The sequence below is a fragment of the Eretmochelys imbricata genome, chromosome 10 (assembly GCF_965152235.1).
Source record: "Eretmochelys imbricata isolate rEreImb1 chromosome 10, rEreImb1.hap1, whole genome shotgun sequence".
Lineage (NCBI taxonomy): Eukaryota > Metazoa > Chordata > Testudines > Cheloniidae > Eretmochelys > Eretmochelys imbricata.
Window position 1 is genome coordinate 16,188,535 of NC_135581.1, and position 14,925 is coordinate 16,203,459.

The 14,925-nt window shown below is 41.6% G+C and overlaps 2 protein-coding genes across 2 annotated transcripts in view; one reads left to right on the plus strand and one right to left on the minus strand.

Annotated features, from left to right (window-relative positions):
• Positions 1 to 6,659: 6,659 nt before the first annotated feature.
• LOC144271159 (uncharacterized) lies at positions 6,660 to 8,844 on the plus strand. Its single transcript, XM_077828307.1, has 3 exons — positions 6,660 to 6,695; positions 6,910 to 7,172; positions 8,768 to 8,844. Exons 1-3 carry the CDS (start codon positions 6,670 to 6,672, stop codon positions 8,818 to 8,820), a joined length of 342 nt encoding a protein of 113 aa, XP_077684433.1. The 5' UTR covers positions 6,660 to 6,669; the 3' UTR covers positions 8,821 to 8,844.
• Positions 8,845 to 9,252: 408 nt separating this feature from the next.
• Positions 9,253 to 14,925, minus strand: part of OTOA (otoancorin) — a 55,373-nt gene continuing 49,700 nt past the window's right edge. The window contains exons 28-29 of the mRNA XM_077828306.1: positions 14,067 to 14,155; positions 9,253 to 10,078 (exon numbers count right to left, since the gene is read on the minus strand). Coding sequence (XP_077684432.1) covers positions 14,088 to 14,155 — 68 coding nt within the window. The 3' untranslated portion in view covers positions 9,253 to 10,078; positions 14,067 to 14,087. The remainder of the gene's footprint in view (positions 10,079 to 14,066; positions 14,156 to 14,925) is intronic.

Below are 14,925 nucleotides of genomic sequence, written 5' to 3' on the forward strand. Positions count from 1 at the left end.
AGTCGATTTTAAGAGCCCTTTAAGTCGACGGAATGGGGTTGAATGTGTAAACGCATTCATTATAAAATCAGCCTAACGCAGCTAAATTCGACCTAACCCCATAGGATAAACCAGGTGCGTTGGGAATTGGAGTTGCTTAATTTGAAGGCTTGTCTTTTCAATCCCGTTTCTATCCTGTTTCACTGAGATAGATGGCCTTGGTCACAACTGTTACAGTCTGACATACCAGCTTCTCCAAAAATGGAGATGATTTGATTCAGATGAGCAGAAATAACTGACCTCTGCTTCTGAATTTGCCCCTTTTTTTCCTGGATTCCACTTCCTGTCTTTCTAATATGCTCTGAGAACCAGAACAGCAGCAGATCCATGTTTGACACTTGACATAAGTAATCTGTCTAGGGGATATTCTGGTAAATGGTTTGTTTCCCTATTTACATCCTGTAAAATGAGGATAATTCCATCAAGTCACATTTCTCTACAACTCTCTAGATGTATTAGATCAGCACCTCTGGAAGGGATGCTGCCTGCTGACTTTTATTCAGGGTGCAGATTCAAAACTGAGGGGAGACATATAGCAATAATTGGCACAGAAAGTAGGATGTGAAAGAAGCTTTAGCTCTCTTTTTTCCTGAAGAACTATCACAGGGATTTAATAAGGTCTTATCCTAAGACAATAGGGCTGCATCAGTTTAAAACAAACCAGGTGGGAATGATCCTGAGGAAGGTGCAGCCTCCATGCAATGAGCCAGATCTGTTAGGATGCAGTACATAACTGCAACTGAAGTCTTAAGTCAGACTATGCCACAACTTACACAGGAACATAAGATTTCCTGCTTTTTAAAATAAAGGGAGATGACCTTAAGAACAAAAAAGTTACATTAGATGCTCAGTCTTAGGTGGGGTAGGTTAGCTATGAAGTGTCAAGGTATTGGAGTTATTGTGGATAGTTCTCTGAAAACATCCACTGAATGTGCAGGGGCAGTCAAAAAAGCTAACAGTGACAGAAACCATTAGGAAAGGGATAGACAAGGCAGAAAATACAACTCCTCTATATAAATGTATAGTATAGCCACATCTGGAATACTGCGTGAAGATCTGGTCACTGGTGCCACATCTCAAAAAAGATATTAGAATTGAAAAATGTACAGAGAAGGACAACAAAATATATTAAGTTTACATATGAGGAGATATTAAACAGACTGGGACATTTCAGCTTGGGAGAGAGACAACTAAGAGGAGATATAATAGAGGTCTATAAAATCATAATGGTGTGAAGAAAATGAATAAGGAATGTTATTTACTCCTTCACATAACACAAGAACCAAGGATCACCCAATGAAATTAATAGGCAGCAGGTTTAAAACAAACAAAAGGAAGCACTTCTTCATACAATGTACAACCAACCTGTGGAACTTATTGCCACAGGATGTTGTGAAGGCCAAAACTGTAACTGGGTTCACAAAAGAATTACATAAGTTCATGGAGGATAGTTCCATCAATGGCTATTAGCCAAGGTGGTCAGGGATGCAACCCATGCTTTGTGTCCATAGCCTCTGACTGCCAGAACTGGGGAGTAGATGACGGGAAGGATCACTCAATGATTGCCTGTTCTGTTCATTCCCTCTTGTTGTCGTCGATCCCTTGAGGATGATCTCTTTCACAGGTTTTATTTTTTATGGGTCTTTTGGTGACTGACAAGTCAGATCCTTGAGCCGCAGGCTTATTGGCAGACATTACAGGTGGTGTTAGAAGTCAGGGTTGGGCAATGATTGCTGCGTGACAGTCATCTGTCCTCTCTTTTATGGCGTTTTTTCTATGACCAATGCAAGGCAATTTTCCTCAAAAGTGGACATTCCTTTTCTGACAAGCCTTTGCCAATTATCCCTATCTTGGGTTACTATCTCCCAGTGTGTGGTGTTGATGCCACATCTCTTGATGTTTATCTTGAGAGTGTCTTTAAAGCGTTTTTTTATTTTTTTATTTTTTTTGCCTCCCCATTTCCTTTCTCCTTTGGCGAGTTGGGTGTACAACAATTGTTTTGGTAAGCATACATCAGGCATGCTTACCCAGTGCCCACTCCACTTCAGCTGGTGATGGATAATCAGGGCCTCAACACTGAAGATGTTGGCCTCTGTGAGGACACTGACGTTAGTGCTGCAATCCTCCCATTTTATGTTGAGGATCTTCTGAAGAAAGTGCTGGTTTCCAGATTTTTCAGGTGTTTTCTGTAGGTCACCCAAGTCTCAGAGTCATAGAGGAGAGCTTGGATTACCATTGCTTTATAAACTAAAAGTCTGGTGTGTGTTCTGATGTCGTGATTGTTTAACAGCCGGCAAGACAGTCTGCCAAAGGCAAGGCTGGCACAGCGGATTCTGTGCTGAATCTTGATGTCTATGTCTGCCCTCTGTGAGAAATGGCTGCCAAGATAGACAAAGTATTCTACATTTTCCAGTTCTTCTCTGTCAAGGTAGACCTTCCCTGTTAAGAACCTAGGGTTGGCCACTGTGGGTAGACAGGATACTGGGCTACATGGAGCGCTGGTCTAACCCAGTATGATTGTTCTTATTTTCTTCAAGTCATTACAATTAAGAGGCAAATATTCCAGGCTTTTTATAAAAAAACAGCATATTAACAGCCATGGAATTGCTTTCTCAAGGACACCTATCTGATACTTGTTAGTGTTTTGCAAGGATTTAAGTGTACCTGAATACTCAGTTGGGACTTCCTGGGCACTAGGCTGATGGAATATTCTCCTCCTCAGGGATGTTAGGATAGCACTAGGCTTTTTCTTTTCCTAAACATAATCTGGTTCCAAATAAAAGCAGGTACTGAAATAGTGTACCAACAAACTTTTTCTTCTTTGTTAACTCAGAGGGATTCATGAACTTCACTCCTGCCAAATCAATTAAACTGAGTAACTTTCCTACTCTCCTGCTGGGCAGTTTTCTCAGTAAGTTGAGTCACTCCAGAAGCCTGTGAAGTTTGATATATGTTCCGAGGTTGGACCCTCCTCTGCAGTGACTGCTAGATATATATTCTGCAGTGTATACTGCAGCTCCTAGCAATGGCCAGAGTGGTGATTTTTAGAAAACAAAGCTGCAACTCTTCTGGTATCGTGACATGTCCAATCACAACAGGGTTTTGGCATCTTTGAAATACAGTGGATAGTATTAAAGGGACATATTAAATGGAGGCTTAGTTAAAAACCTGCCAAATCTAAGGCTGAGAGAAATGTTTGTTAAAGATCTGTTTGACTCTTAAAAATAAACATTCCTTTGCAACATACGCATCCCCAAAACTGCAGCAATGTGATGAGACCCTGCCAATACTAGACAAATTACAAACGAAGAAAATTGACTAAAGGTTACTTGTCCAAAATGTTGGCTGGGGAGATAGGGGGGAGGAAGAAGAGGAGGGAATCAGAGGCATAACTAAAGTTTTTGGAATATTCCTAATAATTGAAGACCCCAATTCTGCAATTGGAACTGCATAGATGGACCAGACCTGGTCAGATCCAATGGCAAAATAGGGGTCTAAATGATCACTTTGAGAGTTTTACTAACTTGTATTAATCTGTACTAATTTGACAGTGTTCCTTAATGTAGGGGGCACAGCTCATCAAATGGGCTTTTTAGAGCCATTGTCTCCAGACGTGGATTAAGGGAAAAGTTGTCAATAACACAAAACTCTCCCATGCTTGTAGAAAACTTAACTCACATCTTTCCAAAGCAGAGAAACAGCAACTAAACTTCTGGCTTTCAGTAAACCAAAGAAGTATTTCCCCATCTTTACTCTCCTTGTTGTGAATTTGTAGCCCAAGGGTATTGTTCATTTAAGGGAGGAACAAACTTCAGGATTTCAGACTTGGTAAAAGTATGATTAATATAATGTGAAACTGAAAATTTAATTTTAATAAAATGAAATGAGCTGTCTGGGAACAATCGTTACATTTTAAAACCATTCATAGCCAGGCAAATCCTTTATTCCCACAATATTTCATAACTGAGAAAGGAGACTTATTTTTTCTGATGTTAACTGTGTTACGAATTGCACCTGGTAGGACACGCACACAACTGCTGCGAATTACACCTGGTAGGACACGCACACAACTGCTGCGAATTACACCTGGTAGGACACGCACAGTTCGAATCTAGGCTGAGGCACATAAACAAAGTCCACAACTGCCAAGTTCCCAAAAAACACCAAGTTTATTATGCTCGAGCATGGTGCCCCCCTGCTAGCCAGGAGGGAACCCCAAATACAGCTTATACAAAGGTTATATACTTTTTAGCAAAGCATGTTGCCCTCGTGCATCGGAAACCTTAGCCAATAAACAAACCCTTTTCTTATCTACCACCTATCCCTGCTTGGTGCATTCCTCGTGCTAAACTAGTATGTTTAATTATACAGCATAGTCCTAAAGCGATGCATCAGTAACTTTTATTATCAGGCTGGCAGGCCTCACATCAAAGGCCAGGAGATAGGGAGTTTAGGGATTGACAAAGAACAGATACCGGGAGTCAAGGCAGGCTGGAGACAAGGAGGAGGATTTTCACAGGAATGCAGTATCTAAGGAACACTCCTCCTGGTGCATGAGGTGCTTGTTTTTAGACAATGGTGGGCCCCAAACCAAAATGGAGTCACATGTGCTAACTTTTCCTTAACAACTGCAGATTCTAAAAAAATACCCATCTGGATGGATGACCTCTTAAGTTTTAAAATGCCTTAAAATATCAATGAAGAACATTCTGCAGTTTTGGTGTTGGGCTAATTACTACTTGTCATAGGGCCCAGCTTGCTAGCGTGATGACTGGAGTAGTCCAGGAACTGCTGACTGAAAAGTGACCCAGTGCATGGACCTGTTATACCTGATGGAACCATTCACATTGGAACTTGATTTTTGAAAACTTACTAAAACCAATACACCTTTCAATCTCTTGTAGCCCTCGCTCCCTTGGAGTGATCCTACTAGTTCCCATTAAAATCTCTCCTTCTGGGCTCCATTGCTCACTACTTTTTTTTTCTTTTTGTGTCCGGCATTAATGCTACATTGAGGCCTGAAATGGGATTTGAATTCAGGATATTTAATGAATCAGTGTTCTTTGGTAGGAAGATGTCAATGAATGGGACAGCAATGCAAGTTTAATTAATCACCTTCTATCTAGATATCTTATATGGCCCTCATCACCATTGTACCTGAGTGCCTCACAATCTTTAATACATTTACCAGCACAACATCCTTGTGAGGCAGACAGTGATATTCTCCTCATTTTACAGAAGGAGGACTGAGGCAGAGCAGCAAGTGACTTGTCCAAGGTCTCAGAAGAAGTTCATGATTAGGGCCCTACCAAATTCACAGTGCATTTTGGTGAATTTCATGGTCATAGGATTTTAAAAATCATAAATTTCATGATTTCATCTATTTAAATCTGAAATGTCATGGTGTTGTAATTGTAGGGATCCTGACCCAAAAAGGAGTTGGGGGTGGGGTTCATAAGGTTATTGTTGGGGAGGTTGTGGTACTGCTACCCTTACTTCTGTGTTGTTGCTGGCGGCGGGGCTGCCTTCAGAGCTGAGCAGCTGGAGAGCGGCAGCTGCTGGTCGGGAGCCCAGCTCTGAAGGCAGAGCCGCCGCCAGCAGCAGCGCAGAAGTAAGGGTGGCCTGGGATGATATTTCTGCACTGCTGCTGGTGGGGCACTGCCTTTAGAGCTGGGTGTTTGGACAACAGCCATTGCTCTCCGGCTGCCCAGCTCTGAAGTCAGCGCAGAAGTGAGGGTGGCAGTACTGTTACTCCCCTAAAATAACCTTGTGATCCCCCTGCAACTCCTTTTTGGGTCAGGACCCCCAATTTGAGAAACACCAGTCTCCCCCATGAAACCTGTATAGTATAAGGTAAAAGCCCACAAAAGACCAGATTTCACGGTGGGGAGACCAGATTTCACGGTCTGTGACATGTTTTTCATGGCTGTGAATTTGGTAGGGCCCTATCTATGGAGGAGCAAGGGAATTGAATTTGGGTCTCATGTTCCAGGCTAGCATCCCAACCACTGAACCATTCCTTCTCTCTCCCCACTTCAAACTTTTTTTTACCATGAAACCAGAGTTTAAGAAGCCATGACATTAAGCCTGGTTTAATAAATCACAGACCTCACAATCAGCAATGGGGTTTAACTTCTTTCATGCAAAATATTAAAATGGTGGTTAAGCGAAACATCCTGGATTTAACTATTTTACTTATATGGGCGTGTCCTCTTTTACAAGAATACTCAATAGTGGAAAGAAGAAGTTACTCACCTTGTGCAGTAACAATGGTTCTTTGAGATGTGTGTCCCTGTGGGTGCTCCACTTTAGGTGTCGGTGCGTCCCTGCGCCGGAGATGGGAGATTTTAAGTAGCAGCGCTTGGTCAGAGCATGTGTGCGCAGCAGCTGTCTCACGGTGTTGTTGGCCTCTTGTAGTGCGTGCACGACCCGACTCCTCAGTTCCTTCTCTGCTGTCCTCGGCTGCAGTCAAATGATGACTTCTCTAATTATGGCAAACTGCAGGAACTCTTAGGGGATCTTCCTGAAGACAAACATCCCCAGCTCAAGGCTGTCATGACCGGGGGACAAATAATAGCCTGCACAGCTCTACAGGCCTCAATGGATGTGGCAGACACAGCCGTACGAACAATGGCCACAGCATCTCTTAAAACTGGGTGAGCCTGGCATTGTGTCTGATGACGTTTCCCGCAACTGGGAAAGGAAATGTGAAGAAAAATATAGAAATTGGTTAAAAGAAAACTCTATTTCTACTGCTAAACTAAAACTGAAGGGAAAGAGATTTTTTTTAAATAACTGGCTAAGTAAAGTCTAATCAAACTACCTAAGAGCTAAGACTAAAATTACTATGTAAACGATTTTCTTTTCTAGAGATGTTCGAAGAGGCAGCACTGCCACTAAACTCTGTCTGCAGCCGAGGAGGGCAGAGAAGGAACTGAGGGGTCGGGTCGGGTCGTACGCGTGCTACACGGGACGCCACCAACACCGTGAGACAGCTGCTGCGCGCGCGAGCCCCGACCGAGCACTGCTACCTAAAATCTCTGGCGCACCGACACCTAGAATGGAGCACGCACAGGGGCACTACTCAAAGAAGCAGCAGCATTCAGCGTCAGATGCTGGTCTTATGGCTGGAGGTATGCTGACTTTACATCAGTGTAAAACATCAGAATGTGGCCCATGGTTTTGTTGCCACAGGCCATTTTTATCTTGCAAAATGAACTGTAAAGCTTAAGGACTGCCTAGAAGCATGAGTACACTGGCTGTGTGAAATACGTGATTCTCATTAGAATTTATTTGAGCACTGGTTGATTTTAGGTATAGTAATGAGAAGGGAGAAGCACCCGTCTTGACAATGCAGTCCTCATGCTTCCTCAAAGTATGTATTATTGTACAATGACTTCATGAGCTATGTAGTTTGAGCTGTTAGCCAGGATGGGCAGGCATGGTGTCCCTAGCCTCTGTTTGCCAGAAGCTGGGAATGGGCAACAAGGGATGGAGCACTGGATGATTACCTGTTCTGTTCATTCCCTCTGAAGCACCTGGCATTGGCCACTGTCAGAAGAATGGATACTGGGCTAGATGGACCTTTGGTCTGGCCCAGTATGGGCGTTCTTATGTTTCTTGTTTTTTATGTCTTTAAGTGTATTGGGTGCTGTGTAAATGACAGTGACAACTTAAAGGAAGGGATTGCTATAGAGAAAATTCCTTCTTTCTCAGCTTAATACATAAAACCTCACTCTCACTGCTTTATAGTGTAGCTTCTAGTGTGTGGTAGATTGGCTGTACATATACAAGTGTGATGGTGACACTTCGTTTGATGTTCACAGCAGAGGATATTCTCAGACACCAAGTCAACAAGCACACTTGGAATCATCACACGTTAGTCACAAGCCAAAAGGACACCACACTCAGTAATTAAGTTACTAGCGTGTTGAATGGAAACTCCTATGAATTCCATTGTTGAAGACCTGTTCTACAGTAGTGTTCTCTAAAAGGGGTACACTGGGGAATAAAAACTTGCATTTCTCCAGAGCCTTTCATCCAAAGTGCTCATATTACTTTACAAACAAAAATTATGCCTCATGACCTTCCCTTGAGATAGATATTGCTGTATCTACATAGTTGGTACTACTACTCTACCTAATTTTGTTACTATTAAAATGTATATGCCCAAGTGTTTACTGTAATACCAAAGGTATCAACTACTGACTAACTTTACAAAAATGAATCAAGGATCTTAAGGTTTTAAAACCATTTGCATTTAAGTTTACTCCACAGACTGTACAAAACAAAGAGCCCAGTTCCACTCTGATTAAAGTTAAAGGCTGAACAACTTCTGATGTAATTGGAAGCAGAATCATGCCCAGGCACCTGGGCAGAGGAACCGTGTCCTTCACTAGTACTATATGTATTTGAGGTTCGTAGTGCGGCTACTCTTTCTGTGACTTATTACCTCTAAATGGAAGTGCCGACTGTCATCTTGAATATAAAAACATTTTCTTCTGCAATTTAATTGACATGCAAGTGGAATTCCACTCGGGTAAACTGTGGAGCTCAAACTTTTAGTGCTTTCACATCTAATTGAGACAGGAGTTTTTAATAAGACTAAACAGCTGAGTCTTTAAATATAGTAGTTGATCCACTGACACAATTTAAGTGCATTTCTGGGGTTGATTAAAAAACAAGATCCTTTATATTTAAATAAATGCAACAATCTTCTTTCATACAGAAAATGAATGCAATGGGATAACTGACATCTTAACTACTGCAGCAGAGAAGTAGATGTGAGATAACCTTTCACAATGGTAGATATGTTCATAAAGCAATACCAAAGGACATAAGACTGCCCATAACACTGTCACATTTGAAAAAATAAAAAAACAAAGACATGAACAAATATTTGAAATATGATTTATTATACTACAATCTAACAGGAATAACAGTATTTTCTAGACTGTATTGTCCTATCTCTATTTAAATGTACTTAAACAGAACACTGTCTTCTTTTTCCACAAACTTTTGCAATTGCAAAATGAATGTTTGTCTTTTGCTTGTGTTGCTGACAAGAATCCATAACAATTATGCAAAGCAAGAGGTAAAGGATTGTTTATTTATCTGTCACTGTTTAAAATATTAGGACTTGCCATGAAAATCTTCCTATTTTAAATACTGGACACAATCTATATGTTGATAAAACACAATGTTTTCTGGATTAATTTTTTTTAAGAAGTGTGAACTTAGTGTACTGGGAAGCACTAAGGTGCCTCTTCTGAGAACTGAAGTTCTTTATTCCCACAAGAACTACAGCATGAGAAGCAGCAGAGCAAGTTTACTCTATGCTGCCCCAGCCATATGCTTCAACCCTAGGCAGGAGTGGCACTTCTAGGGATGAGGATAGTGGAGTCTCCATGGCCCATTCAATTCTCAGCCATTGAATGGTAACAGCCTGTCACTACTTATGTGGAGAGGCTTCAAACAGCAGCCTAAAGACGAAAGACTCTATATTGTGGTAACAACTAGGGTCCCATGGCACTGTACAAGGACAATCCCTACCCTGAAGAGCTTACAATCAAAATAGAAGAAGAAACAATAAATGGCTAAGGCAGACAGGGAAGTACAAGGAAGCAATGAGACTGAACTGGTCAATATGTAAAGCCATGGCCACAGCACACTGTCTGCCTCACAATGTATATCGCTGTATCCGTCTCCTGAGTCAGTGAGGCTCCTCTGTAAGGTGTATAAATCTGAAGCCTTCACTGGTCTTTTCATGAGACACCAACTTGTCATGAAAGGATTGGAGGAATCCTAAAACTCTTTAATCTATGGCAGCAAAATAGCAGCTGCTTTCTATACTTGTATCATGAAATTGTGTGCTGGATCAGTTTGTTGCTTTTTAAGACACTATTATGCTCAAGCATCCCAGAGAGACTCAGCCTCCATAATTCTTGCTGAGCTGCAGCTCTTTATCCACTGAATTTTCATAGCTTGATTGGCTTTCTAAATGATCTGTTCTATCAACTCCCATGTGAGTTCTAGGCTTCTGGAAAACAAACAAAAAAGCAAATTAGTGCTACAGAATGTTAGCATTTTTAAACAATGGGACAAGCGGGCAGGTATTTGCTAAACTACAACTCTGAATTTTAGTCTGTCACTGTTCTGGTTCAATAACAATATGGAAAAACCAATGAATGTTATCACTAATGCTTAAAACAGGAGTTTGTGTGGCAGGATATGAAAGCAGCAGTGGAAATCAAATTATATATCTATAATATAAGCAAATTAACTTTAGGATAATAGTGCCTGCTGCTAATTTACAAATTACTTGAGTGTGTGTGTGTGTGTATATGTGAGAGAGATCTTAAGTATTCATCCTATCAAAGGTCATATTTACAGTAATGGGAGTAAGAAAATGCTTTTTGATACTAAACTAATCTACCTCTAAGACACAAGTAATCACAATAATTAGTAATAGTATTCAGGAACTTTATTCTTTACCCCCCTCCCACTTCCCAGATAAACGATTACTGCCATGTTTAACTTCTGTCTCTGCTTCAAAGAGCCATATATTGAATGCACAAGGCTGTGCAGTGTCAAAAAAACCAACTGCCCCCCGCCCCCCCACAAAGCCCCAAACCTCCCTATTGATATGCTCATGCTTCTACAAAGAATTTTTTGTCATTCTCCCACTCTTCAAATGACTAAATTAAGAACATCAGAATGGCCATGTTGGCTCAGACTAATGGTCCACTTAGCCCAATATCCTCTCTTCCAACAATGGCTTGTGCCAGATGCTTCAGAGGGACTGAACAGAACAGGGCAATTATTGAGTGATCCATCCTGTTGTCCAGTTCCAGCTTCTGGCAGTCACAGCCTGGGGTTGCGTTCCTGACCATCTTGGCTAATAAGTCCATCAATGGCTGTCTTCCATGAACTTGTCTAATTCTTTCTTTGAACCCAGTTATAGCCTTCACAACATACCCTGGCAATGAGTTTCATAGGTGACTGTGCATTGTGTAAAGAAGTACTTTCTTATGTTTGTTTTAAACCTGCTGCCTATTAATTTCATGGGATGGTTCCTGGTAAATGACACTTCCTTATTCACTTTCTCCACGCCATTCATGATTTTACAGACCTCTATCGTATCCCCCCTCATTTGTCTCTTTCCTAGCTGAACAGTCCCAGTCTCTTCAATCTCTCTTCATATGGAAGCCATTCCAAACCCTAATAATTTTTGTTGCACCTTTTCTGTACTACTTCCAATTCTAAGAATCTTTTTTGACATGGGGTAACCAAAACCATGTGCATTTGTTCAAGGTGTGGTTGTTCCATGGATTTATATAGTGGCATTATATTTTGTGTCTTATTATCAATGCCTTTCCTTATGGTTTATAACATTCTACTAGCTTTTTTGACAGTCACTGCACAGTGGGTGGATATTTTTAGAGAGCTATCCACAGTAACTCCAAGATCTTTCTTGAGTGGTGACAGCTAATTTAGACCCCATCATTTTGTATTCACCGTTGGGATTATGTTTTCCAATGTGCATTACTTTGCATTTATCAACACTGAATTTCTTAAGCCATTTTCTTGCCTAGTGACCCAATTTTGTGACATCCCTTTGTAACTCTTTGCAGTCATCTTTGGACTTAACTATCTTGAGTAATTTTGTGTTGTATTGTATTTGTCTGCAAAGTTTACTACCTCCTTGTTGACCCCTTTTTCCAAATCATGTACGAATATGTTGAACAGCACTGGTCCCAATACAGATCTTTGTGGGACTCCGTTATTTACGTTTCTCCACTGTGAAAACTGACTATTTATTCCTACCCTTTGTTTCCTATTTTTTAACCAGTTATTGATCCATGAGAGGACCCTTTCCCCCCCATCCCATGACTGCTTACTTTGCTTCAGAGCCTTTGGTGAGGGACCTTGTCAAAGGCTTTCTGAAAGTCCAAGTACACTACATCACTGGATCAACCTTGTTCACATTTGTTGATGCTCTCAAAGTATTCTAATATATTAGTGAGGCATGATTTCCTTTTACAAAAGCCATGTTGAATCTTTCCCAACATATTGTGTTTATCTGTGTCTGATAATTTAGTTCTTTGCTATAGTTTCAACCAATTTGCCTGATACTGAAGTCAGGCTTACCAGCATGCAGCTGCCACAATCACCTATGGAGCCTTTTTAAAAAATCAGCATCACATTAGCTATCCTCCAGTTCTCTGGTACAGAGGCAGATTTAAATGATAGGTTGCATACCACAGTTGGTACTTATGCAATTTCATATTTGAGTTCCTTCTGCACTCTTGGATAAATTACCATCTGGTCGTAGTGACTTACAACGGTTTAATTTATCAATTTGTTCCAAAGACGCCTTCTACTGACACCTCAATCTGGGACTGTTATTCAGATTTGTCTCTTAAAAAGAATGGCTCAGGAATGGGAATTTCCCTCACATCCTCTTCAGTGAAGACCAATGCAAAGTATTAATTTAGCTCAGGGGCGGGCAAGCTTTTTGGCCTGAGGGCCACATCGGATTTCCAAAATTATATGGAGGCTGTGCCTCCCCAAACAGCCAGGCGTGGCCCAGCCCGCACCCCCATCTGACCCCCCCTGCTTCTCGCCCCCTGATGGCTCCTCCGGGTCTCCTGTCCCATCCAACCCCTCTGTTCCCCGACTCTTGCCCCATCCAACCCCTCCATCCCCTGACCGCTCCCGGACCCCCCGCCCCTGACCGCCCCCGGGACCCCTGCTCCCATTCAACTCCCCTGTTCCCTGCCCTCTGACTACCCCGCCCCCTGGTCACCACCCTAAACTCCCCTGCATTCTATCCAACCCCCCGTCCCCTTACCGCACCGCCCAGAGCACCAGGAGAGGCAGCCGTGCCACCCGGCTGGAGCCAGCCATGCCACTGTGCAGCACAGAGCACCGGGTCAGGCCTTTTTACTTTTTTTTTTTTTTCTGTTAGTTTTTGTGTCTTTTGCTGGTTGCTCTTCAAATTCTTTTTTTGGCCTGCCTAATTATACTTTTACACTTGACTTGCGAGAGATTATGTTCCTTTCTAAATTCCTCAGTATGATTTGACTTTCAATTTTTAAGGATGCCTTTTTGTCTCCAACTGCCTCTTTTACTTGTTTAGCCATGGTGGCATTTTTTTGATCCTCTTACTGTGTTTTTTTTTAATTTGGGGTATACATTTAGTTTGAGCCTCTCTGATGGTGGTTTTTAAAAAGTTTCCATGCAGGTTGCAGGTATTTCACTTTTGTGACTGTTCCTTTTAATTTCCATTTAATTACCTTCCTTATTTTTGTGTAGTTTCCATTTTTTAAGTTAAATGCTACTGTGGTGGATTCTTTGCTATTTCCCTCCTACCAGGCTGTTACAGTTAATTACATTACAGTCGCTCTCACTGAGCACTTCAGCTATATTCACCTCTTGGACCAGACATTATGCACTACTTAAAACTAAATCAAGAATTGTCTCTCCCCTTGTGGATTCCAGAATTAGCTTCTCCAAGAAACAGTCATTAAGGGTATCTAGAAATTTTCTCTTTGCATCACTTCCTGAGGGGACGTACCCAGTAAATATGGGGATAGTTGAAATCTCCCATTTATTATTGAGTTTTCTCAGAATAATGATTCTCAGAGTTTTGTAGGCTCTCTACTCTCCCTGACCATTTCATAATCACTGTTGCCGCCCTGATCAGGTGGTTGGCAATATATATCCACTGCTACACTTTGATTATTCAAACATGTAATTTCTATCCATAGAGATTCTATGGTACAGTTTGATTCATTTAAGATGTTCACTAATTTTGACTCTATGCTTTCTTTCACATGTAATGCCATTACCCCACCAGCATGACCTACTCTGTCATTCCTCTATATGTTGTATCCTGTATTACGGTGTCCCATTGATTATCGTCATTCCACCAACTTTCTGTGATGCTTATTATATCAATCCTCATTTAATACCAGTCACAAATGTACTATCCAATAATGTTTAAGTGAAAGGATCATGCTTACAGTAAGTTTAACAATCACACTTCAGGAAGTGGGACAAAGGATGTACAGAGCACACAGCGAAATGCTGAAGCCACTGGACAAGTGAGCACCTGGAAAGTACAAAGCATTATGTCTTAGTGTCATCTGGAATGTGTACAGTGCTGTCTTACTTTCCCAACTTCACCCACTAAAACAGAATGACAAACACTTAAACAAGCAGAAAAACCCCAACCCACACCCACAGTGAAGCAAACTGCAAGAATCTGAATATTCAGTTGCTCAGAAGGCTCCCCTTGCTATGGCAGCTAGAAGATTCAATTTAATATCCACACATCCAACAGAGAAGAGTCTCAAATGGGTAGCTCCTACTACATTTCTGTTATAGCAATAAATGAATGAAAAGCCTGAGTAAGTAGGTGAGCTTTATGCCATGTTGGGATCATCAGGAAACTCCTGCCTCTGGTAGAACCACAGAGGGAGCAGATTGCACAGGTGAGGCAGTGGTGCTGAGAATAATTTTATTGGGTCTAAGAAGTTCAATTCCTGAGACAACAAAAGCAACCTAGCAGCTCTTACCTCCCTGCAGCGCTCATGTGAACCCCCATGCCCTGATAACAGCTACTGTTCCTCACTGGGGAGGGTGAGTAGTGGCAATAAGAGCAGTACCTGCCCTCTCTTGGGGTGACTTCCCTCAGGAGTGCAGAGATCTGGGCTGGAGATGTAATTTACACTCCACTGCACCAGCTTGTGTAAATGCAACCTACGACAAACTGAAAGATGTTTGTGAGCATTGCTAAAACTTTGATCAATTAACTTTCAATACTGAGGATTAATAATCCAGTCACTGAAGCTCATATCCTGGATGGCTTTTTCCCTATGC